At 59.4% G+C, this 24,414-nt stretch overlaps 8 protein-coding genes across 8 annotated transcripts; 3 read left to right on the forward strand and 5 right to left on the reverse strand.

The window, feature by feature from the left end:
- Positions 1–75: 75 nt before the first annotated feature.
- On the reverse strand, positions 76–1,634 carry FA10DRAFT_263971 (hypothetical protein). The gene is made up of 5 exons (XM_025520454.1): positions 1,516–1,634; positions 1,145–1,433; positions 905–1,078; positions 571–836; positions 76–503 (listed from the first exon to the last, which is right to left on the reverse strand). Exons 1-5 carry the CDS (start codon positions 1,516–1,518, stop codon positions 387–389), a joined length of 849 nt encoding a protein of 282 aa, XP_025380505.1. The 5' UTR covers positions 1,519–1,634; the 3' UTR covers positions 76–386.
- Positions 1,635–1,823: 189 nt separating this feature from the next.
- Positions 1,824–4,528, forward strand: FA10DRAFT_226295 (sodium/hydrogen exchanger; the record flags this gene model as incomplete). Its single annotated transcript, XM_025518685.1, has 3 exons — positions 1,824–2,264; positions 2,330–2,956; positions 3,020–4,528. The coding sequence occupies 3 exons, from the start codon at positions 1,824–1,826 to the stop codon at positions 4,526–4,528; spliced, it is 2,577 nt and encodes an 858-aa protein (XP_025380506.1).
- Positions 4,207–6,004, reverse strand: FA10DRAFT_247510 (18S rRNA biogenesis protein). The gene is made up of 2 exons (XM_025519455.1): positions 5,546–6,004; positions 4,207–5,467 (listed from the first exon to the last, which is right to left on the reverse strand). Exons 1-2 carry the CDS (start codon positions 5,951–5,953, stop codon positions 4,646–4,648), a joined length of 1,230 nt encoding a protein of 409 aa, XP_025380507.1. The 5' UTR covers positions 5,954–6,004; the 3' UTR covers positions 4,207–4,645.
- Positions 6,005–6,178: 174 nt separating this feature from the next.
- Positions 6,179–8,222, forward strand: FA10DRAFT_263974 (hypothetical protein). The gene is made up of 3 exons (XM_025520455.1): positions 6,179–6,329; positions 6,414–6,626; positions 6,696–8,222. Exons 1-3 carry the CDS (start codon positions 6,207–6,209, stop codon positions 8,139–8,141), a joined length of 1,782 nt encoding a protein of 593 aa, XP_025380508.1. The 5' UTR covers positions 6,179–6,206; the 3' UTR covers positions 8,142–8,222.
- A 96-nt stretch (positions 8,223–8,318) lies between these two features.
- On the reverse strand, positions 8,319–10,223 carry FA10DRAFT_298718 (hypothetical protein; the record flags this gene model as incomplete). Its single annotated transcript, XM_025524633.1, has 1 exon — positions 8,319–10,223. The coding sequence occupies exon 1, from the start codon at positions 10,137–10,139 to the stop codon at positions 8,319–8,321; it is 1,821 nt and encodes a 606-aa protein (XP_025380509.1). The 5' UTR covers positions 10,140–10,223.
- Positions 10,224–10,766: 543 nt separating this feature from the next.
- FA10DRAFT_18647 (RabGAP/TBC) lies at positions 10,767–14,896 on the reverse strand. Its single transcript, XM_025518345.1, has 5 exons — positions 14,551–14,896; positions 14,172–14,475; positions 13,046–14,113; positions 11,304–12,978; positions 10,767–11,173 (listed from the first exon to the last, which is right to left on the reverse strand). The coding sequence occupies exons 1-5, from the start codon at positions 14,568–14,570 to the stop codon at positions 10,932–10,934; spliced, it is 3,309 nt and encodes a 1,102-aa protein (XP_025380510.1). The 5' UTR covers positions 14,571–14,896; the 3' UTR covers positions 10,767–10,931.
- FA10DRAFT_277161 (hypothetical protein) lies at positions 14,836–17,586 on the forward strand. The gene is made up of 3 exons (XM_025523360.1): positions 14,836–15,470; positions 15,540–15,861; positions 15,925–17,586. The coding sequence occupies exons 1-3, from the start codon at positions 15,224–15,226 to the stop codon at positions 17,369–17,371; spliced, it is 2,016 nt and encodes a 671-aa protein (XP_025380511.1). The 5' UTR covers positions 14,836–15,223; the 3' UTR covers positions 17,372–17,586.
- Positions 17,587–18,357: 771 nt separating this feature from the next.
- FA10DRAFT_257630 (hypothetical protein) lies at positions 18,358–24,009 on the reverse strand (the record flags this gene model as incomplete). The annotated part of the gene is made up of 1 exon (XM_025519866.1): positions 18,358–24,009. One exon carries the CDS (start codon positions 24,007–24,009, stop codon positions 18,358–18,360), a length of 5,652 nt encoding a protein of 1,883 aa, XP_025380512.1.
- Between the last annotated feature and the right edge of the window lie 405 nt (positions 24,010–24,414).

Raw genomic sequence — 24,414 nt, forward strand, 5'->3', positions numbered from 1 at the left:
CCTACCCTATCTAATTTTTTGAGTCCGCCATCCACCCGCGTTCGGGCGCGCACGACCGGGAAGCAAAGATCGTCTTTTGCTGATAAGGAGAAGCCCTTGATTCCGAGCACACTGGACACACCGAGATAATACAAGGAAGAGACAAGGCTAAAAGGGAACTGGCTGGGACCAAAGTGAATGTGAATGACATGATAGGGTAAAGTGACAAGGAGAGCACGGCTCATTGCTGTACTCTCGAGCGGTTCTTGTATCTTCTTCTTCCTCGAATTCTTCCCGCGACGACACACCGCATTCCTTCTTCTACTTCTTTGTCCAGACCGTGCCAACGTGGGTCGGCATTTTTGGCTTGCTGGCAGGCTTGTGCGTCGCAGTGGCGCAGCAACCGCTCAACGGCGAGCAGCACCTGCTCCAGCCGCGTTCGGTGCAGCAGCAGCAGCTGCTCCTCCTGCAGTGCCAGCGCCTTGGTTCTGAACCGGCATGACAGTGCTTGCGTATCGCGAGATCTGCCCGAGAACATCAGCATCGGCTTGTAGCTTGCAAAAATAAATATCTCCAGTGGACACAACTCACAAGGTCCGTCAACATAAGGTAGCCTCTTCGCACGGCCGGCGGGCAGCTGGGGTGCTGCGTGTAGCCGTCCAGGATCGATCCGACGTGCTGGAAAGCACCGCGGGTGAAGCTGCTCATGTAAAAGCGCAGCCTAAGGAAATGCGCGTAGAAGAGCGGTGCCAGCAGGCTGTTCCTCAGCAGAAGGGCTCCGAACAGGACCCGAGCAAAGACGGCCACCTCGGCGTAGGCGACGAAGCGCATCGCGGGATCGTAGTTGGCTTTGACCCCTGTATGCATTTTGGTCAGAGGCATCCTTTCATGAAGGCGAAGGCGAAGAGAAAGTCGCTCTACTCACATGTCTGAATGAACTTCGCTGCTCGAGCAGGCGCTGGTTGAGGAGGAGCAGACGCTGCACCTTCAGGCTTGGGCTGCGATGACGACGACGAAGGGAAGATCATGGGGATGACCGTCGTGCGTGTGAATGTGAGGACATGGAAGAGGGAGAAGGTGACATAGGGGACCAGGGTGACTGTACCAGACAAAAGCAATCAGAATCTGGTACCATCCAGCGTGACTGAAGAGGGATTCAACTTACTGAAGATGGGCTTGTTGAACCACCAGTAAAGAGCAAAGACGAGGTACTGGACATTCTCGTCAAACAGAGCCCGCTGGACGTATGCCTTGTTGAGTTGAGGAATGCCGAAGCTTTTATAGCAGACGACGCCATAGCTGACAATGGCTCCCAAGTATGCAATCGTGTACCAGTGGCCCAGATTGGGCGTATTGAGGGTAAAGAGACCAAGGAGGAAACGAATGCCACTGAAGAAGACGAGAAAGTGGCCGGCTGCCCACACGAGGTGAGGTGTCGATGCGACTGGACGAGGCTGTGCGCGTTCGCGAGAGTGTGCGTGAGTGACTTGCCCGGGATGCGAACGCGGGAGCCTCAGATGACCACACAGGACTTACCATGGCGACTACTTGCTCTTGGGCTCGAGAGACAGTCTTTTGATCCTAATTTACAGCGTCCTAAGACTACCAGAGCTGTTACGGGGCGAGTCGCTCGTCCAAGAAATGTCCAAGAAGAGCTCGGCGACAGGTGGAAGGGTTTTAAAAGCGCAGCGATGATGATGCACCGGAGACACTAAAATCGTCGCAACGGAGTCACGTGTCTTAAAGCTCGTTTGCGCTCGAACCACCGTGCACATGTGCTGGAAAGAAGACGACGTCCGACCGCAACGACGACGAGAAGAGGTATGAGGGGAAGCAGTACCGCCATGATTTCGCCAACTGTGGCTGGGAGCAGGCATTTTGGCAGACACCTCGGCTCGCTTCTCGTCGTTGCTGCGCTTTGTGTCGCCTTGGTCAACGGCCAAGCAGAGACCAAAGCCTCACCGTCGCCCTCGCCTTTGCCCTCGCCGTCTCCTACAACGACGCCGCCGCTGGCCGAGGAGCAGGAAAAGTACTCTTCTCTGGCACTCTTTGTCGTTCTGTCGCTCCTTATTGGCAGCTTCTGGACGAGCTACTACCTCAAAGTCAAGCGCATCACGGCCGTTCATGAGACGATCGTCGGCCTCTTTGCAGGCATGTTCGTTGGCGCAGCGCTGCGGGTCGGGCCGGGCGAACAGGTGCAGAAGATGCTCAGCTTCAGCAATACTATCATGCTCAACGTGCTGCTGCCGCCCATTATCCTTGCTAGCGGCTACGATCTTCGCCAGGTGGGTCATTCGCCTTCCTTTCTGCCGTCCTTGCTACGCCGGCTCTCCTAACATGTCCCCTGCAGGAGAACTTCTTTCGCAACTTCGGTATCATCCTGACGTTTGCCTTCGCGGGCACTTTCATCAGCGCCGTCGTCGTGGGCGTCATCGTATACCTCTGGTCGCTCCTTCACCTTGAGTCACTCTCGCTGACGCTGCTCGAGTGTCTCATCTTTGGCTCTACGCTCAGCGCCACAGACCCCGTGACGATCCTGGCCATCTTCAATACGTACAAGGTGGACCCGGAGCTATACAGCATCATCTTTGGAGAGTCTCTCCTCAATGATGCAGTCTCCATTGTCATGTTCGACGTCCTGTCCACCTTTCGCGGCAAGGCCATCAGCATCGCCTCGCTCTTCCACGGTATGGGCCTCTTCCTCTTCGTCTTCACCTTCAGCATGGCCCTGGGCGTCGGCTTCGGTCTCTGCTGCTCGTTGATGCTCAAGCACAGCCGCCTGTCGACGTATCCACAGCTTGAGAGCTGTCTGGTGGCCCTCATCGCGTACACCAGCTACTTCTTCAGCAACGGCGTCACGATGAGCGGCATTGTCAGCCTCCTCTTTTGTGGTATCACTCTCAAACACTACGCATATCACAACATGTCGAGAAGGACCCAACGTGCGACAAAGTACATCTTCCAGACGCTTGCCAATGTGAGTCTCAATGTGCGCCTGGCTAGAAGAAGCGTTGTGCTGATCGGTGTCTTTCTCAAACAGCTGTCGGAGAACTTCATCTTCATCTATCTCGGACTCAGTCTGTTCACGCAGACGACGCTCGTCTACAAGCCCATCTTCATCTGCATCACTGTCGCTGCCGTCGTCTTTTCGCGCTATGCCGCAGTGTTCCCCATTGCCGCATTCATCAACATGATCAAGCGAGCACGACTTCGTCGTCGGAGCCGGACCCGGTCGGGAGCCGGCCATCTGCGCCAGGCGAGCCAGAACAACTCCGACGAAGAGCTGCCGCGCGAGTACCAGATGATGCTCTTTTGGGCTGGGCTTCGCGGTGCCGTCGGCTTTGCCCTGTCAGCCGGTATCGAGGGCCAGAACGCGGAGGCGCTCCAGACGACGGTGTTGGTGGCCGTCGTCATCACCGTCATCGTGTTTGGAGGCACGACTGCGCAGATGCTCGAGATTCTCGGCATCAAGACGGGTGTCGAGGACGATGAGGGCGATTCCACAGACGAGGAGGAGGCTGCCGAGATTGCTCAAGCGAGGTTGAGGAGCATGCGAAGGAGACGCACATACGCCAACGGGGCAGGTGGTCATAGCAAGAACATTTCCTCTGCTTCGTCGAGCAGCGCGATGCTGAGGGGCGTTGGCAGCACGTACAGGGACGAGGAAGACATGCCGGGGACCGCACCGGCAGCGCTAGGGTCGCGGCCGCAGCAGTGGGCCAGCCCACAATCGACGTATGACGACGATGACGATGATGAACGTTCTTCGTCGAGCTCAACAGAGGTTCTCCCCTCTGCTCGCCGGTCTTCGTCTGCCATCTACGGTGGCGGCATTGGAACACCGGAATCAGCGAGTCGACGGGCGAGTATCGGCGATGCGCTCAGCAACGTCGCCGACTTGGGCCCAGAAGCCTTTGCGGGCGAGGAGGAACGACGTAGTGTGGGCAAGTTCCTGCAACGCGCCGGCCTCATCGTCCGGGACGGCCGCTGGTTCTCGACGCTGGACCAGCGCTACTTGACGCCGCTCTTCACCAACAGCGTGGCGAGCAGGAAGCACGAGGAGCGGCGAGCGATGCGGAGGAGCGAGGTCGCCCTCGCACGCGAGGAAGAGGAGCAGGGCGCTGGCTCGTCGTCGGGCCGAAGCGCGTGGCGCGACTCGATGAGCGCAATGGGCACAAGTTCCAGCCGGCCGGGTTTGGGCCCAAACGACTCGCTGGGACCCCTGGGCCAGGAGAGGGACGCAGACGTGCTCGAGGAAGAAGACGAAGAGGACGACGGCGATGCATGCACGGGTGCCGCGGCAGAGACGGGCCAGCTCAAGAGGCTCAACAGCACCGGCAACGCAACGCCCAGGCGGACGCACAGCAGAACGGGGTCCGACGACCAGATGGGCAGCGACGGATATGGAGGCGCAGCAGCAGCAGCATCAGGTAAAGGAGGGGGGGCCGGAGGAGGGGGAGGTGTGGCTGGTGCATTTGCCCCTTCGTCTTCATCATCAACGACGGCACCCTCTACCGGGCGGAGAGGAAGTCGGCTAGTAGACCTCTGAGGCTCTGTCCGTCTATCATCCCTCTGAAGGAAATGCAGATGGTGAAATCTCGACGAGTTGTGGGGATGAATTACATGGCTATAAAAGTACAGAATAAGAGCGGATAGATGAGGTGGTTTAGCCAACCTTGCGCGAGCCACGGATCGCGCAACCAACGCAGCTGGCGAGTGTCTCTTCGAGCATCGATGCTGGTTCTTCACTGTCCATGTCCTCTTCATCGCTGTCGTCTGCGCTTCGCTTCCGCTTGGCTTCTTGCTGCTCGACCTTGACCTTGAAGGTGACGCCAGTGAAGGCTTTGATGTCCCTGAGCATGTGGATCGCTGCGGGCGTCAGGGCACCCAGCCTCGCCTTTGACACATCCTGGGGTCCCAAGGCCATCAAGAGCAAGAAGAGCGGCTGATGGCTCCTCGGCACGCAGCCTCTTGTTGAAATCTCGACCAACAGGGCCCTAGCTGCCTCGAGGGCGACGTCCTCGGGTGTCTGGCCTGGCTTGGAGACGGACTCTGAGCAGTGAAGTGCGCCCGTGGTGCTAGAGCTGACAAGGGAGAGAGCGAAGCCAGGCGACTTGCCGGCTTCCTCGCCCCTGTACACGTCGGCAAACAGGTAGAGATCGGGAATGTAGCGATTGAGCACGCCGCGGGCCGCCTCGACCATGCGATTGGCCATTTGCGGGCTCACGCGTGTCGCACTGGCGACACCCCGGATCCGTTTGATGCGCCCGGGCGAGGTGAAGTCAACTGTGCGCAGCATGCCACCCGCTGTGCCGGCGCCAGTCGATGAGGCATTGGGCAGCAGAGGACAACGAAAGAAGAGGGACCCGCCGCCGTTGGGCGAGGCGCCCCGGGCCCGGATGCGAAGCTCGAGCGAAGAAGCGAGCGAGGAGGGAGAGGGCAGAAAGAGGGACAGGACGGGCAGCGTGACTGTCCGTAGCACATCAGCCTGCACATGGGAAGCAACTTTCGTCAGTAAAGTCATGGAATGAAAGAAGGAGTGTCTTGGATTTGTTGCATTTCTCACCCCAAGGTCATTCTCGCCTGTCGTGATGCCCTTCAGTGTCAATGCCAGCTCCTTCTTGGCAAACGGGGCCAGGACGGCGATCCATTCGAGAAAGTAGCCGATCGGTTTCGACGTCCCGCAGTCGTGCGTGATGTTGCCGCCAGTGATCGTTCCTGGTCTCAGACTGAGCGAGGTACCCGTGTATCCAATCTCGATCCGGCTCCCGTTTGTCACCTTTTCGAGCAGGCGCAGGAAGCCGGCCTCATAGTCGCGCAGGCCCGGCGAGGTGGATTTGGACCGGATCGAATCAATGCGCACCGGTCGGCCTGTCAGCAGCGAGAGCACGAGCCGTTGGCGCAGATTGACATGCCCTTGGAAGCGGAGTAGCCTCGACGAGGACGAGGACGAGGAAGCGTCCTCCGTCGTCATTGTGTGTCGCTGCTTTCTTTCTCCCTCCGTGACGTCGAGAAGGGAGCGGACAGGAAAGGCAACAAAAACAAAATCTTGGAAATTCTAAAATCTTGAGAAATGATGTCGCCGTTCGCGTGGCTGGCTCGTCTCGGCCGGGGGGAGGCCAACGCAATATGAGCGTGTTCGTTGCCTTCTCCGCTCTGGCTTGCTAGCTTGGCAACTCGCGCACCTCTGGATAAGTCGGCTCATCATCGAGGGAGAAGGGCCAGTCATGACGCTCGTCGAAGGTGATGAGCTGCAGAGGCTCTGGGCGCTCGTATCGGAGCTGTCCTCTCAGCTTGCTTCGAACCGAGAAGCGTGCGCATCCTTGCAGCAGCAGGCTGACGACCTCAAGGTGAGTTGGTCCCCCCTCTTTCTCTTTGATCTGCGACGAGCAATACCCCTGACGTCGAGGACTGGGCCGCACTGGCTTGAATAGGGACAAGCACTGCATACAGGGACAGGGTACACGCTCCGACGATTCAACCTCGATATCTCCAAGGAAAAGTTCGAGTCGGACTTGGAGAAGATCAATGCCCAGCTCGTCGTCGAGAACCAGGCACTGGCACACGAAAACAAGCAGATGAACCATCTGCTGAGAGAGCACGAACAGACGCTCGAGGCTGTCATGGCCAAGTTTCGATCATTTTCGGTGAGCCTTGCCTCTCTGCCTGCGTTGATTTTAGTGACGGAGAAAGGCTGACAGCACAATGAACAACAGCATGCTACCCAATCGCATACCCTTTCGCTCACATCGCACTACGAGACGCTTCTCGCCAACAATACCCACGATGCCGCAGATGTCACCCTGCAGTCGAGCACAGCTCTCAGCAACGCTCTTGCACACCTAGGAGGTCTCGTCCGCGTCGCGCTTCGGAGCGTCGAGGGAGAGGAGATTGGCGAGCATGAGGGAGAGGAGGGCATTGTCGAGGACGCGTTCGAGGCAGAGGGCTACCACATCGAGTCACCCTCGGGGACTGAACCAAGTGCCCATGTGTCAGCTGTGAAGCGGACAGGCGCCAGCGACAAGGCCGGCAGCAAGGCCAAAGTCTCGTACGGCTCGGCGCCCAGCGCTGATCCCAAATGGCACGGCACCGGCGGCTACACGGGCCTCGCTGGCGATCCAGAAGTGGGCATCGCAGAACGAGCGCTCGAGACACAGACAGAAGAGGAAAGGATCCGCTTTGAGAACCAGGAGTTGCGAGAGATGCTCCGCGTCAGCGCTGATCTGACGCCGGAGACGGCAAAGAGATTTGGCATCGAGATGCCCCCACCTCCGCCGCCGCCGGGCTCCATGAGCCTGTCTCTGGGCAAGCCGAGAAGCCAGCTCAAGAGATCGCCCTCTTCATCCGGAGCCCAGCAGTATCAGACACATGCGAGTGGCAGCGGGAATAGCCCATCGTCTAGCGGCGAAGCGGGCAGCCCTACTGCGCCCTTTGCGCCTACTCACATGACATCAGGTGCAGGTGGGCCACCGCAATTGCAAAAAGGCAGCCCCAGGACGGGGACTGTTGCTAGCCCGGAGCTGCTGGAGCGTTCCTCCCCTACGATCAGGGCCGTCAACCAGGGTCAGAGGCAGCCGGTGGAGGAAGAGAACGACATCTTACCACCTTCGATGATCGATGAGGGTCCGCCTCCTCCGAGCTTCGTCCAGCAGAGTGCCACTCAGCCCATCGAGGAGGAGGGCGATGGGCATGATGACTTCAGTGCCGTCGAGCAAGCCACAGTTACGCCAGCGATCCACGAGGAAGACACATCGGCGGGAGAAACGGAGCCATTGTCGGAGCAGTCGACGGAGGAGCTCAAGGCTTCGTTGAAGAGCGAAGAGGCTCGGGTTGAACAGGTCAAGCATAGCCTTGGAGGTGGCGGCGAGATGGCAGAGCATGATGAGCGGGGTGAAGGAGAAGGAAAGGAAGCACAAGAGCAACAACACGGCGAGGACGACAAAGCCATGCATAGAGAGAAATTGCTGCAGGAGACAGAGGAAGAGATCGACAAGGCACAGTCACCAACGCCCGACGAGGCAGAGGAAGTCGGCGAGAAAACAATCATGGCGATGGAAGAACCGTCTGAGGAGGCGAAAGAGAAAGAGACACCCGAGGGAGCAGCAGCAGCAGCAGCAGCGGCGGCGGCGGCGACTGCAATAGTCGTCGAGGGCGAATCATGACGATTCTCTAATGAAAATAGATAACAAATAACCCGGTGACGAGGTGGGAAGCTGAACCCAGGAAAGCGTGACAAATAGAAGAAGGCAAATGCCATAAGGTAGGAATACAGGAGCCTAATGATGACGGGTATTGAGCAGCAGTATCGAGACGAAGAGCGTAGGCCGGTGGTGTCCTCTTCATGCAACGCCTCTACTGTCTGTGTCTAGGAAGTCTTCGACGCCCAAGTAGCTTCCTCGTGAGCGCGCGGCCCTGTGTTGGAGCGATGCGGCGAGATAGGCTGGGAAGAGGGGGTCCTTCACCCTGCCTCCTCGCCTCGACGCTGGTGTGGTGCTGGATACAGATCCTGGAGGTGGCGGTGGTGGCGGTCGAAGAGGTGGACCAGTGGCCTGAGGCAGGTAGTGCTCGAAGCTTTGTCGCGAAACGTCGCCGACGACGACGCCGGGCGATGGCTCTTCCACGTAGCCCTGTTGGATCTCGTCCTCGTACCCTTCCTCTAGGTCCACGGTCTGCGCCAAATCCTCGCCTCTTCCTCCTCTACGTCGTTCTTCCTCTCCCTCGCCCACTCCCTCCTCCTCCTGCTCTTCTTCTTCCCCTTCATCCTGATCTAGGCCCAGCTGCAGCGCCTCCATGTCCTGGAGGCTCCTCACGCTCAGCTCGAGCTCGCCAACGCCCTCGAGAGTCGCACCCGGCCTGACCCTCTTCCACGCCGCCTGCAAAAACTGGCGGTCCGTCAAGACGAGGCCATACCGGCTCTTGAAACGGACCTTCATGTCGACGTAGTGGCTCATCAGGTTCGATCGCCCCACCCTGGCCAGCGGTCCGCAGATTGGCGGCCATTCGGGCGGCTCTGCTGCCCAGCGGATCTTCAGTCCCCCCCTCCCCCCCTCCTCCTCTTTCTCCTCCTCCCCCTTCTCTTTTGCTGGACTTGTCTTGTCTACGCGCTCGGTTTGGCTGTCCTTCGGGTCGGTAGAGGTGGTCTTGTGCTTGCGAGACAGGCTTGCGCTCGGTCGAAGCGACGAGGCCGAGAACGTGCGCGTGGCCAGCATCATGTGCCTCCGATCGCTGGAAAAGTACGCCAGGTAGTCGTTGGCCGCTACAACACGGAAGCGGGCGCGATAGGGGGTAGGTGTCTGCTGAGGGTCTCGAAACGTCTCTGTGGCATACGTCTGAAACGACACCGGGCCTGGACCGAGGATGGAGTCGACGTCGTAGACCCACGATTGCAGGTGTGTCACGACCATGTTGTCCTTGTCCTTCTTTGTCATCGCCGCTGCCGTCGTCGCCTGCTGCTGTTGTTGTTGCAGCGGGGCGGCCGCTGTACCGCTAAAAGACGGGCGAGACGGGCTCGAGCGGCCATTGACACTGCTGCTGCCAGCGCCGCCACTACTACTGCTGCTGCTCGATCTTTGGGTGACTCCCCGCAGCGACGAGCTCGAGAGGCGCTTCAGCAGGCCAGGCCTCGCCGGCGTTGCGAGCAGATTTGCTCCCTCATCCTGACCCTTGCGCAACGATTGCGACGACGACGACGAGGAGCGGGCCCCTGCTGGAACCCTACTCTGGACGAGCGAGCAGCTGACGAGGACAAAGACGTGGTAGTCCCAAATGACGAGTGTAGACGGATCGCGCGAGGCGCGCTGCTGCCAGAGCGCCACGGTGCGGCTGCCATTGCTGACAATGACGACATCGACATCCCATACCTGGCGCGACACCCACTGGTGGGAGCCATCGCTGGCCGTGGCCGTGGCCGCGGACGCGGACGCGGGCGCGGGCACCGGCAAGGCGACGGTCGCCGCTGCGTCGTTGAGCCTCGTGCACGTGTCGGCGAGGTGCGTCGCGAGGATGTAGGCATTCTCTTCGCAGTAGCACGCCGCGTAGTGCTCCTTTCTCGGCAGCGGCGGCGGCGCCAGAGGGGGAAGCGCGACTGGTCCTGCTTGCACCGGGGCGTACACGGGCGCTTCGACACGGCTCGCTGCTCGGTCTGAGTCAACAGCTGACATGGTCAGATGTGACCAAGCCCCGTCGAAAGATGAGAGATCTGTCCTGGATCCGTGGAGAATTCGATGGGTACGTTCGATAGAGACAGACGGGAGAAGAGAAAGGGAGAAAGAAACAAGAAAATGAAAAGGTTAATTTACGGCATTAGCGTGGAAGTTCCTGCTGCTGACGGCACGAAAGCACTGGCTCCGGCCCACAGAATCGCACCTGGGTGGGAGATCTCACATCATGTGGCGCGTTGACACCTTGCTAAAGAAATTGATAGTAATTGTATTGTCCCTGGATCGGTATATGCTAATGACATGGGAGGAAGTGAGATCGACAAACCTAGGCTCTGGTGTCGTCAGCCAGAGCAAGGGCATTGCCAATGGCCTGGAACGCCTCTTCGCCGCCATCTTGGAACGGACGCTCTTCGTCATCAGTAGCAAAAGCCTCATAATCGCCGTAATCGCTTCCCACGGGTGAGACGTCGTTGGGCAACGAGGACTCGAGGTTCCGTCTACCAGAGCCGCCTCTTGGGGTGTCAAAGTGCTCACTGACCCCCCTGACGGAACGGTCAAAGGTCGTCTCAGGTGTGGCGGTGAGCTGCGGCTCGTCTTCCGTTGACGATTCAAGTCGAGCGAGCAGCTCGGCAGATGTCATCGTCTCGCCCGCTCCAGGTCCAGGACTAGGCAGAGCAGACGAGGCACCCGAACCATCGGCAGCCGACGTGTTCACCGTCAGCGCTCCTAGCTCGGCGCCATCGCCCGTGGTCCGCTTACTTCCTCTTTTGGAAGAGAACGTTCGCTTGTTCCTCACGATGCCGCTTCCGCTGGGAGTGCGAGCGGCCAGCGGCTTGGCGGACACAGTGGCAACTGCCGGCTCGTCCGAGAGCTCATAGCGGTGCACGTCACCCACGGGTGTGACCGGCGATGAGGAAGCGATGGGCGGTTCTTCCTTGATGGGCGGAGCTGGAGCGGCCCGTGGGTGCTCAAAGACAGAGTCTGGCCGCGTCCTCGTCTTGTCCTGCACCGAGCTGTCGGAGGATGTGGAAGAGCTGCCCGTGCCGCTGTCTCGGGGTGACTGCCAGTCTACCGATCCGCTCAGTATTCCTTGTTGGCCATTGATGCTCCCCGTCAGCGACGAGTGGTTCGAGGCTGACGCTGCCGGGCTGCCATCCTCCTTGCTGTCCTTGCGCCGAATGCCGCGTTGCAGCGAAGGCTTCTTCTGGTTCAGAGGCTGGTCTGCGCTGCTGGCCACCTGACCAAATACTGGCTTCAAAGAGACCTCGTCGGAGTCGATGGACAAGTCGCCGTTGTTGGACGTCCGGATCTTGGAGAATGCCGAGACGGGCACGGTGCCTCTGCCACCCCCACCGCTGCTGGAAGTCACGTCTGCTCCGGCTTCATCGCCATCTCCCGGAAGGGAGGTAGACGCCGGTGCAACGCTGCGCGGCATCGTTGCATTGACAGACGCTGGCGCAGCCGAGACGCTGTTCGATTCACCGCCGCTCTCAGAAGCGCCGTCCATTGCGCTGCTTGTGACCGATGCCGTACCACTGCCTCGCCTCTCCGTCGATGCCCCGGCAGCGCGGCGGCGTCGACCATTGCGGGCAGCCAGTGGCCCGCTCGAGACGATGCGGCTCTGCTCTTCAGGCTCGGCACTTCCGTTGTTGCTGCCCTCCCGTGGTGGTCGAGCAGCGGTCCGCAGCAACAGTGGCTTTGGGCCGGCGCTGCTCTTGCTGGTCTGCCTGAGACCAGCCTGTAGTGAAGGCAGCGTACCGAATCGGCCGGAAGACGCCAGTGTCGGGCTGTTCATTGGACTTCCCGACGTGCTGTTGCTTGGACTCGATGACCCTGCACCAGTGCCAGTGGCAGTGCCACCAGCGGCCCTGCCCAGCAACGTGCTGATGGGCCTCTTGCCGTACCCGTACTCTTGGCTCCCAACGGGGCTGTCCTCCACGTTGGGAATCGGAAGATCAGGCATACCGTCCCTAGACCATCGAAGGGCTGGGTGGACGCTCTGGCTCGGGCTGTTGGAGGCCTGGGACTGCGCGCTCGTGCTGCTCGTGCTGGGCGAGCGAGCCTTGCTGAACAGCGACTGGAGGGAGAGGGTCGTTCTCGACCCGTCGGTGTTTACGGGCGAAGGCGAAGCGTCTCTGCCTGCTCGTTCCCCGTTTCCTCTCTCGCCCCAAGTGGCCATGGCTTTGGCGGTCCAGTTTGTGCTAGCCTTGCTCAAGCTCGCGGCAGCATCACTGCTTTGCAGGGCGTCTGCGTACCTTTGCAGAACAGCGCCCGGTGAGCGAGATGGTGTGGAAACAGCAGACGACGAAGAAGGGCTTTCGAATGGCGCTTGCCGCGGAGAAGAAAGCCACCTGGGTCGGGACGGAGTCGACGTCGCTGTCCACCCTCGGACTGCCCTCGCTGCTCGCTGGCGCATCGTCAAGATTGCTTCCTCGTCGTCTTCAGTCGGTGGGCCGTCACCGGTGAGCGGGGACGCCATACGCCGCTGTCGATAGAGGGACGCCAGCTCCAGGATCGGACCAACGTCACCATCGGGGTACGCTTGTAGCACCGTCATGGTCCTGGAGAACGAGTCATGTTGATCGTCGCCGTCGTCTTCGCCTTCCTCGATGGCATCGAGAATCTGGCCCCTCACGTGGATCAACAGCGCACAGCAGACATCGATGAGAAACTCGACCTTGGCGGTAGAGGAACCAGGAATGCCGGTTGGCTCGTTGGTCTCCGACAAGATGGCATCCCACACGCGAACGACCGAGGGTAGCGAGAGCTCGGTGCTGATGAGGCAAGCGAGCCATCGGAAGGAGTAGTATGGCATTCTAGGATCCAGAGAGTGGATGCGCTATTGGGTTCGCCCGTTGTCAGCGCCTCTTTCCTTGCAGCTCATTTACAGTCAGTCAAGGGCTCACCATGGATCTCCACAAGTCTTCATCGAGCCACTTGAGACGGAGGCTGAACCTCTTGAGTGCCCCAGCCATGCCACTGTCATCGAGGTGCGGCGCCTCCTCGCTGGTCCCTCGATTGCTGATCCTGAGACCTGCAGTTCCATGGTCGACGCCGTCAAAGTCGTACAGATCACGAACTTCACCGATCAAGGCTGAGAAGCACCAGAAGGCGTCGGCCTCGGCATGCGCAATTGGTGAGTCGATGGAGTCTTCGACGTAGCGCAGCGATTCTGTCGCATCCTCCTCTTCAGTTTGCTCAGCATCAGAGGCAGCGGCAGGCGAGGCAGCAGCGGCAGATGGCAGGTGAGACGAAGTGCCCATGACGTAGAGAATGACGAAGAGCACCTCGTTCATGCCTTGCACGTAGCCGATGCTCGGGTTGAGAAGTGCATATATATAGAGGATGCGCAGGAGCGAGTGCCAACGCCGGTCGACGATGGCATCCTCACTGGTTCTGTCCCCGTCATGGTGGTCTCTGCTCGGTGCCAAAGGCGGCGATGGGTGACTGTTGTCTTCGGCGCTCACGAAGCCGGAATCGTCTTCTTCCTCAAAGTACTCGGACGGTCCCTCAGAGGTACCCGGACTCGCCGGCTCGAGGACAATCGAAGGGCTCTTGGCGGCCGGTGCACGGCCACGGCCGTTGCTCCGTGTACGAGCCATGTTGGGAGGCGAGAGGTGGGAGTGTAATGTATCAGATGCCTTTGATGGTGTCCCAGGTCGTCTCGAAAGGGCCTCGTGGGCCAGTGAATCGGCGTAGTCTGCATTTATAGACGCAAGACGGTGGAGGAGCGACAGCCTCTGTTCCAACCTCGGTGCGGCCTGCTCCCCCTGGGCCGACGCAGGTGCGGGTGTCAATGGGCAGGACCGGCTGGGTTCCACGGGTGCGCGATAGAAGCTAAAGGCATTCTTGCGAGAGCGAGACAGATCGCGATAGATCTGGTCCAGCAGCGCATCTCTCTCAGAGAGCTTGCCGGGGAAGCCGTGCTGGGTGCCCACGTCTTGTGATGATGGGAGAAAATCGGCCACGAATTGCTGTTGGGAAACGTCAGCTCCTCTGTCGACCATGGAGACCGGTACCGCTCAGACTCACATAGTACTCTCCACGTCGTTTATTGAGAACCTGCTTCCATTCGAGCTTCTCTGGCGGTAGGTACCCGAGCAGCACTCTCCAGGCTTGTGCCCGAAGCCAGGCGTCGGAGCTCCTCGAGGCTGCAAAAGAAGAAGACGCCGGGGTAGAGGCCGACGAGGTCGAGGTGCCCTCGGGCAGACCACCACCTTGAAGGCAGAGATGCCTCAGCTTGTACAAGTCGGCGACATTGTGTCCGGGTAGAAGATCGGCAGGGTCCAGGAGCTCGCGAAATGCCTTGAGCCGTTGCGCCTGCTGGCTGCTTTGCCTGTCGAACAGCATTGTAAACGTGGTGTCGGACTAGTGAAGTCTTACTGACACTTGCTCCGAGTCTGGCACTCACATCTGACTACCCGAAGGCATTGCGCCTCCCCGTGCCACTTCCTTGCTGCTTCTTGAATGATCCTCGCCAAGTTCAGAACCCAGTCATGAGTCGATTTCACAGAGATCTTCTTGACTCAAGCCATTTGAGGTGCCGACGCTGTTGATCTTGCCAAGTGAGGCGGAATAGGGCTTTAGCCTACAGCTGCACATGGATGTCGACACGTGCACGTGCTAATCGAGCAAGCCACAATTTTCCCATTCGCATAGGTAGTCAAGACGGGGTGTTCGCCGATTGGACAGCCTGGACCACGACCCGACCACACGACAAACAGCAACCGGCTTTGCGTTCCCCACATCGGCGAGCTTGTATCCATAGTCGTCTGGCCGGAGCGGTACCGCACACCTGTCCGCGGGACTCGGGTTCAGGGTTGAGGTTCGAACAATCAGGTGAACTTGGACGTTTTGGCCTTGGACGGTCGCGGCCTTTTTTCGAAATCAAAACTCCGCCATCGTCCAGGTCCACAAAAAAAAAGGTCAAACGATTTGTTGGACCTGACGATAAAAATCCATCTTCACCATCGATTGTCCGTCGTCCAAGAGATTCGTCGATTAACATTGCGCGTCTTTTGGTGAGAGGGAGGACGGGCGAAGAGAGGGGCACGTAGGACAGAGAACATAGAGGGAAAGCCGTCATGGCTCGCCCTCGAACGGCACCCGAAGGTCAGCCAGAGCCAGAGCCATCGTCGTCGTCGTCATCAACATCGTCGTCTGGATTTAGGCCGCCACAGCACGTCCGGTTGCATCCACCGGATCAGGAGCCGTCGTTCACTTTTGTCTGCTTGGGCGTTGGCGGAGGGCCTCTGGAGAGCGATTGCTCCTGCTACCTCCTCAAACCCGCCGACCGTGACTGGCATAATGGCGCTGTGGTGGTGGAGGGAGGTGAGTTTTTTTTTCGTCTCTCTGTTCACACCATCTCCATTGGGAGAATTGACCAACACCGCTGTACAGGCTCCTGGCTCGGCGCTCTCGCGCGTATCCTCGAGAATGTGGGACCGGAGTCGGCATTTGCCGACGTTCAGTTTCCTCACGACGACGCTGCGCTGCGGGCCGGCTATCTGGGCAGCTTTGCCCATTCCTTTTTGATCTCCCACGCCCACCTAGACCACATCGCGGGCATGGTCCTGGGCTCGGCCAGCCTTCCGGGAAAGAGAAAGGTGCTTGGGCTTAAGCCGACGCTCGAGAACCTCTCGGATCTCTTCAATGGCAAGATCTGGCCCAAGCTCGCCAGCTGGGAGGACGACGGAGGTCCTGCCGTCTATCACCTAAAGGCGTAAGTGTTCCATGTCTCACAGCATCTCACAGCATGAGATGGGAGCTGACAGTTGCTCGACAGTCTTTACTCGCAAGAGCAAGCCAACATCGACGACTCCCTGGCCGTCCTGCCGTTTGCACTGAGCCATGGGCTGAACCCATCGGTGCCACCAGCGCCCCCGACGCCTTCACAGGCCTATCCTCCGGGCAAGCCGACATCCTTTTTCAGCAAACGCTACTCGCTTCCTCTTAATGGCTACTTTCCTGCCCTGTCCCTCCAGCCGGCCAAGTCGCCATCTTCGTCACCGCGCGATCGAAGCCCAAGTGCTTCGGGAGAGCGACCCGTGTTCACGAGTCCCTTTGCCCCCGAGAGGGCATACGTGGAGAGACTAAATGAGGCGCAGGAAGGCAACGAGGAGCGGGATGGGTCGGATTACGACACGGCAACCCAGGGGTCGACGTCTCACGATGAGGCAGAATCCCCCACTCCGCTACCACCTACCTCTTCTTCGTCATTGCTGAAGAAAGAACCCGCACTCTCTCCCACGTCCGAGGTCCCTCCCTCAGCAGACGCAACGACGTCCTCGTCTTCTTCCCTTGCGCCATCTACGCCGCCTTCATCTTCAACCCCCTCCGCTTCCTCAAAGCTGCAGATCACCATGCCTGATGTGGGAGTATCTCGCGCCGAGGAGTTGAGAGAGCGCCCTAGAGCCGCTAGAAGCATCTCTGGAAGAAGTCGGCGGCCACGGACAGCCCAGGGGTCTGAGACTGGTCTGGGCGGACGAGGCGCAACGACAGCGGCACGGGCGGCTGCCTCTGGCACAAAAGCGCCGCCCCGCCGCGTTTCCATTGATGACGAATCACCTCCAGCGCTAGACTCTACCGCCTTCTTCATTACAAACAGGCGCACCGGCCGTGACGTTCTCTTCTTTGGCGACGTGGAACCCGACTGCATCAGCCGGAGCCCGCGCAACCGTCGGGTCTGGGCACACGCTGCGCCGAGATTTGTGGAAAAGAACCTCAACACCATCTTTCTGGAGTGCAGCTTTCCGGCCTCTCATCCAACCCAGTTTCTCTATGGTCACCTCTCTGTCAACCACCTCTTCGACGAGATTCGAACACTGTCTCGGATCGTCGTGGCCGAAAAGAAGAGGCGGCTGAACCGCAGACAAGCTGCTCCGCCGCCGCCCTCCTACCCTCGGTCGAAGCTTTCCGTATCGCAGCTGCCTCCGATTCCGGCGTCACCTATGGCCGCAAGCAGCGTGCAGGACTCGGAACTCCACGGTAGCCTCGAGGGCCTATCGATCGTCATCGTCCACGTCAAGACGGCCTTGTTTCCCTCTTTTGAGGCCTCACCTCCTAATTCGTCGTCTCCCTCCTCTGGAGAGGAAGTAGAACAAAGGCCTCGTGTCGTGGACCCGCGCACAATGCAGCAGCGCATCCTCGAGGAGCTGCGCGACATGGAGCACGACGTCGGTCTGGGCGTACGCTTCGAAATGGCAAAGCAGGGCATGAGGATCGATTGCTGAACGTATCCTCCTGACACGCTGTCACGATCTCAGTATCACTCTTGCATGTACTGTTAGTCTCTCTGTCCCCACCTCTCCCTCTCCTGTGTCACTACTACTACTACTACCACTACTACTACCACTACTACGAGGTTATGTCGTTGAACGTCTGGTAATGAAGCTCAGATCTGGTGGAGGCTTAAATTACACGTGGGGACATACCCCGCAATCTCGGTCGAGGCTTGATAAGCCACAGGGCTCGATAAGCTAAGTGGCCCATCACTACTAGCTCTGTCTACCCCAACTACGTTCACCCCTTTGTTTGACACCTGTTTGTGTGCCCAAACGGAAGGCAACCAAAGGTAGTAGCAAGCAAAAAGGGACGAAATGAGCGCGCTTGCAACCCCCAAGAGGCTCTTTCTCGGGTAAGTACTGTACTATAAGAGAGAGACGCCCTCCCTCTTTGACTTTAGCTGACGATGGCGGGCGCACCGACAACAGTGGCGCACTCTTTGCCGCCACGCTGACGGTGCTGAACCAGCGGCGCCTGGCGACAGTGTCCATGGGCAATCCCGGCGGGCGGGATGTCCGGCCTGAGCGAAGCGGCGGCGGCATCTGATTGGACCAACCCTACCTTGCTGCTCTCCATGCATTCGTGGCTGGCCGGCGGGTCGGGCATCACGTCCCAGCGCAAGGAGTTAGCGATGGCCCATGCCATCATCGAGCGATGAACCAACAGACACACTACTCACGTCACCACCTTGCAAACTGTCAATGTCATATATTATTACTTCATTCGGGTTGGAGAGCGCGGACGACAAGACTGCTCTTTACAAGGACTTCACGGATTGCTCGCAACGAGGAAAGAGGCAAAAGTAGTCTACAGAGGAGTTAAGAGACACAGTGACGAGGCAAAGCGGATAAGACAAGAGGCAGAGGGTGTGAGAAGAAAGAAGAGAAGAGAGACAATTGGGACTAGAAGAGAATAGAAACAAGCGTGGGGAAAATCAGTTTGATGCAAAGGGGTCCCCAAATGACGCAGAAGCGGTCGTCGCAGTCGCCGAAGGGGCAGAAGCCGTGGAACCTCCATGGTGCTGGCCTCCTCCGTGTGCAAAGGCGGAGAATGAGGAGTGCGGCTGTTGTGACTGCTGCTGCTGCTGCTGATGATGATGATGGTACTGATGATGCTGCTGGGACTGCGGCTGCATTTGCATCTGGAATGAGGGCTGAGCGCCGGAGTAGGACGAATTGCCGAGGTACATCATCCTCATTGGGCTCAACTCCACCCCGGGCGTGGTCATGCCACCGTTGCTTGCGTGGCCGTTGCCTTGTCCGCCCGCACCGCCGCCCGAGGCACCGCCAGATTGCATGGCCAGGGTAAGCTCGTGCTCAAGCGTACCCTGGTAGTCGAATGGATCATCAAGCCAAGCAGCGGCGCCTCCGGCATTTGCTCCACCAGCAGCAGCGTGCGAATGCTGCTGGTGCTGCTGGTGCTGCTGTTGATGGTTGCCCATTCGAGCGGGCGTCGAGGCGCTATTGGCAGCGGCAAATTTGCGCATCGGGGAGGGCGAAAGTCCCCATCGAGGTTGGCCATTGGGCGTCAGGAAAGACATGTCGCCCTGTCCTCTCTGCGGCGTTGTGCCGGGCCCAAGCGCCATGAAAGCGGCTTGTTGCTGGTGCTGCAGAGGTTGTTGCTGTTGATGCTGGTCGACTGCCATTTGGAGATTCATTCCGGCTGGACTCATCATCGTCGAGTGGTTCTTGTCCAGTGACGACAGTTTCAGTGGCGACGATCTCAAAGGGCTATGTATGCTGGCTGCGGCCTTCGGATTGCGGTTCTCGTCACCGCCTCCATCTCTGCCTTCGTCCGACGTGCTTCTCACCATGCTGACCGAGCTGTTGGACCCGCCACGGAGCGAAGAGATGGGCGACTGTGAATGAACAAAGAGCCTTGTCGGCGATGCGTTGCCGTTGCTGTTGGAGCCTCCATTACCATTAGTCGAGTGTCGACGGAGTGGTGATTCGACGTTGACAAAGGAGCTGCCAGCTCCGGCTCGCAAGCGGCCATTTTTACCCGTTGGTCCCCTCGAGGCGCCATTCATTCCGCCCAAGCCGTCGCCTCGGAAATTGGCCAGAGGCGAGGCCTGCATCGTGTGGTGGTAGGAGTGCGGATGCAGGTGCTGCTGGCTGTACGGGCTCGGCGAAAGTGCATACGGGTTGCCGAGACCAGACGAGAAGGCCTGTTGATGGTTTGGCGTGAGTCCGACGTTATTGTGGCCCATCATGGCCACCGCCGCGCTGACGTCGTGCTTTCGCTTGCGCGCGCTCTGGCTGACAGAAGCCGTTCCACCGTGGAATCTCGGATTGGACGGTGGTGGCATGGCCATCTCTGTGTTTGGGCTGCTCGGAGGGCTACTGGCGTCCGTCAGCATCGGCATCGACGTCATTGTCGTCGTGTGGCTGCTTCCATGGCCGCTGCTGGCCATGAAACTGCCTGCTCCACCCGGTCGGACAGGAGTCATGGTGTCGAAGGCCAACTCGTGAGGCGGCGAAGAGGCACGCGGAGCAGCAGGCTGCTGCACCGGCTGAAGGGGCACCCGGTGGGGAAAGACGTCATTCGCGTCAGCTTGATGCGTCTTGTCCTTCTTTTTGTTGTTGACGCCCAATTTGACCTTCTTGATGACCTTGGCTCCGCGTTGGGACTTGGACGAGGGCCTGTAATCACCGTCGCTGGCGTCTTCACTGGGCTGGCTCGACGGCTCACGCTTCCTCTGCGAGCTGTCCAGTGCCGGCGCAGGCTCAAGGTTTGCATGTTGCAGCTTCGGCGTCTTGACGTCCTTTTTGCTCGAAGCAGTGCCGGGTGCAACGTAGGACCCCCCAACGAAGCGATCCTCGTGGCCAGTCTTGATGGCCCACCAGCCTCCCTTTCCTGGAATCGAGGCGTCGCGCTCAACCTTGATGAAGCTCTTGTTCAAGCTGAGATTATGTCGAATGCTGTTCTGCCACCCACGGTCACCACGTTCGAAGAAGGGGTAGACGGTGCTGATCCAGTTGTAGATCTCGTTGAGGCTCAGTCGACCGTCGGACGACGAGAGGATCGCCTGGCCAATCATTCCAGCGTATGAGCCATTCGAGGGCTTACTCTTGGATGCTCCAAAGCCGGGTGGCAGCTTGTAGTACCTTGGCGCTGGCTCCGAATCAATCGTGCCACTTTCCATGGCAGCCTGCAATTCCTCTGAGACAAGTTTGACGACCCTGCTCCCGTCGGCGCGGTCCCATTCCATCTGTCCAAAGATTGAGCTGGTCTGGCTTAAAGATGGCTCTTGCCCCTGTGCGTGCTGCAGCTGCTGTTCCTGCGCGTGCTGCGACGCAGACGACCGCTCTTTGTTGGCCGTCGCCCTCTTTTTCTTCTTGGCCGCTGTTTTATCGCGCGAGGGCGGCCCAGGCGCGTCCGGGGCGTCGCTGGGCGTGGAGTCAGTGGGGTCAGAGGCAGGCGCAGCTGGTACAGGAGGTTGCTGCTGTTGTTGCTGCTGCTGCTGCTGCTGTTGTTGTTGTTGTTGCTGCTGCTGCTGCTTTGTGATCCCAATCATCCCCAGCGCTTGGGCCAATGTTGAAGAAGATGGGACGGGCGCGCTACCAGCCACAAGTGTGGCACTGCGTTGGTTAGTGTCGAGATACAGCGGGCTTTCTGCAAATAGGCTTGTGGAAGCCGAGCTTTCCCTAGATCGGTGACCTTGCCGACCAGCAGCTGTGGCAGCAGCAGCGACTCTGGATGTGGCCCAGCCCTCGTTGAGGCTGTCAAGTCTGTTGACGCTTCCCGAGTTTGCGCTCACCGAAGGGCTTGTGCTGTTCGAGGTGCTCTCTTGTTCGTCGTCACCTTCTCCGTCGCCATCGTGATGACCAAACGAGATGCCGGCTGCAGCCAGCGTTGTCGGTGGGCCCTTTGCTCTGCTTGCTTCCTTCGTCGGTTCAAACTCGACAATCTCTGAATCCAGTCTGCGATGACGGTGATTGTCCGAAGAGGATGAGGATGCAGTCAAGGCGCCAAAGACGGCTGCAGGGCTGATGGTCTCGTATCTCGTCATGGGGCTTCGATGAGCCCAGCCGAGTGGCGCTTTGCCTCCGCTACGGTGCTGCTTGCCGTCGTCTGGGGCAGACGAGCAAGGACGTTGGGGTGAAGCGTCGTCGCTAGGGTCAGAGAAGCGAGAAGACCGAGTTGTCGAGGGCGAGGTGATGGACCGATGCAGCGTTCGCCTACGGTCGAGGATGCCCGACGATTGCGCACGCATGAGCATCACACGATCGGGGCTGACGTTATGCGAATCGCGGCCGCCAGCGTCGCTGGAGGAGTCGGGCTTGAGCGAGGATGAGGACGGCTCATTGGCTGCGCTGGTAGGCCCACCAAGGCTGCTGGATGACTGGAATGAGAATGGAGCGGCCAAGGTGTGTGCGCGCAGAAGCTTTGGCGGTGTCTCAAAGGCGCCCCTGGCCGGCGAACGGGCCAGGGTGGGGCCCTGAGAAAAGATGCTGCTGCTCCCACCACTACCGTCGCCAAATGCAGCCTCGAGGGAGGAAGAAAAGGCGGCCGAGGCAAAGGGCGGCGGAGACATGCTGCCTAGACTGTTGGGACCAAAGAGCAGTCCGCGCTTGGCTTGAAAATTCGGTGTCCGATTCGACGAGTCGATTGACAGGCTCAAATCACCAGGAGAGTTGGGCAGTACGCTACCTGTGCTCAGCGATCGAGTGGCCATCGGAGAGCCAAAGCTGCTCCGGAAGAGCGACGACGAGAGACGAGATCTAGTGGTGGCAGCGTCGCCACCTCCGTTGGCCGTTGGAGACTCGATTGGATCGGCCGCTTTGCCGAAGGCGCTCCTCAGCTCCCCACCGCTGTTTGCATGGTTGAACTTGCGAGCCGACTGCACGTTTCCCAACAGAGAAGCATCCTGCTGCTCTCCCCATGTCCCCAAGCTGCCGCCATTGCTGCTGCTGCTGCTACCACCGCCACTGCTGCTGCCGCTGCTGTCGTTGTTATTGGTGCTGGTAGTGTTGCTGCTACTGCTGTCATGGACACTGACAAGACCTTCATCGATTGAAGGCGTGATTCCATCAAAGAAGAAATCGTAATGCTCTCTTGTAGTCATTCGACGATGAGGGCTTGATGCGTCTGGAGCCCAACGAACGCTCTTGGGAGCCATCGTTGCAGCTACCGTCAATGTTCCCTCTCCGATCTGCGAACGTGGCAGCGAAAGCCCAGAATCGAGAGAGCCTGCCGCTGCCTGGCTGTCGCCAGGAAGCGATGTGGTGGCGGTCATGACGACAATGTCGTGCTGATTCGGACGTCGACCCAGTCTCTCCAAGGCCTTTGCCTCGCGGCGAAGTCGCAGCGGGCTGTTCTTCGTCGCCATGACGCGATCCAGGAAGCTGAGGCTATCCATGCCCTCGTTGAGCGCACTGGATCCCGTCGAACTGTGTCGACGATGGCGAGGATGCTTTTGCGACATTGCCCTTTCTTCCTCGGCAGCTGCCGTGCATGAATCGATGCCAAAGAAGACGCCCGAGTCGTCCTTTGACAGCGAAGCACTGTGGACGAGGCGGTCATCTTCGAGGGAAGAGAAGGACGAGTCAAGAGCAGTTGCACAGGCAACCGACGGCGACACAGAAGCCATCGTTGCTCTCGTGTTGGAAATGACACCATCGTTGAGACCTTCGAAAGGCGGTGAGGCGGCCAACAGGCTGAGGGTGCCACCGGGGCTGACACACGCCCTCGTACTCAATCTGTTGAGCGTCCGTGCGCCGTTCTTGATCGTAGGGGGCGTCGACATGGATCTCTGTGGTGGCGTGGGCGCTTCGACGACATCTTCTTCGATGTGATTTCTCTCGTCGTCCCCCTCGCCTGGCATTTTGAGCCCGACGAGGCCAAGCCCTTGCATCGCTGTCCCGGTTGACGCGTTTGAGCGCTTTGCCTGGCTGCCTTGCCACGATGTGGCCGGCAAGCTCATCGTCGACGACGACCGCACGGTCCTGTCTGAGGGTGTTGTCGCCTCTCCAGTCGCCCCATCGGGCGAGATGAGACCCTGGCGTTCGCGCCTCTCTCGCATCCGCCGGCGTTTTTCCCTCCTTCTCCTCCTCTCTTCCAGGCTTCCAATGTCGTCCAGACGCGGTCTCGGCTGCGTGTCGTCCTGCTGTTGCACCACTTTGGTGAACCATGACAACATGGGCGTGCTATGTGATCGAGATTGGAGGCGGTTGCCGCCGCTGCCGCCACCACTACCGCCACCCGCCACCTCTGGACTTCGGCCAGCTCCGGCGCCCGAGCCAGCACCAGAGGCAGGACCAGACCCAGGATTGGGAGAAGCGGCCTGCGTCGTGACGCGTTCGGCACGCAGAAAGGCCGAGACGCCTGCTCTGGCACGCTCGTAGTCCTGGCGGGTGAGCTTGAGGCCCAGCGCCTGGGCTCTTGCAAAAAAGTCGGCCTCCGCAGCGGCGGCCGACGACGTCGCCGTCGACGTCGATGTTGCGGTCACGTCGGGAGATGTCGTTGTTGAAGTCACGCTCTCAGCCTTTGCGCGTGGCTTGCTGTCAGTCGTGGTTGATGCTTTCCTCGATGCCTCGGCATCTGCATCCAGGTCTGGCTTCGAGCCAGACGAGGAGCGCTTCATCGTAGCTGGCGGCTGCCGCGCTGTAGAAGGAGTCTGAGCGCGCTACACCTCTCTCTCTGTTTGCACGCGAGAAATGAGGTCCTTTCGGTCAGAATTCGGCTGAACAGTGCTGAGCCGCTGGAGAATGGGTGCCTACCTCGGTCGCGTCAAGCAGTATCGCTGACTGTGCGCTGGGCCGCTCGGCAGATTCGGTATGGGTGGATCTCCTTTTGACGCGTCGGATTCGTCTTCCGTCGAGTTCACAGCGAGTTCTGAGCGACGACGAATGGGTTGTCGGCGCGTCGTGCGCCTTGGTTGCGCAGGCTGCGGGTAGCAACTGTGAAGATGATGGCGAGATGGTACGAGGAAAGCGCGTGCAGACAGGCCCTCTCGAGAAAAAAAAAAGGAAATGGGTGGACGCGCCTG

This window comes from Acaromyces ingoldii, assembly GCF_003144295.1.
Source record: "Acaromyces ingoldii strain MCA 4198 unplaced genomic scaffold FA10scaffold_1, whole genome shotgun sequence".
Lineage (NCBI taxonomy): Eukaryota > Fungi > Basidiomycota > Exobasidiomycetes > Exobasidiales > Cryptobasidiaceae > Acaromyces > Acaromyces ingoldii.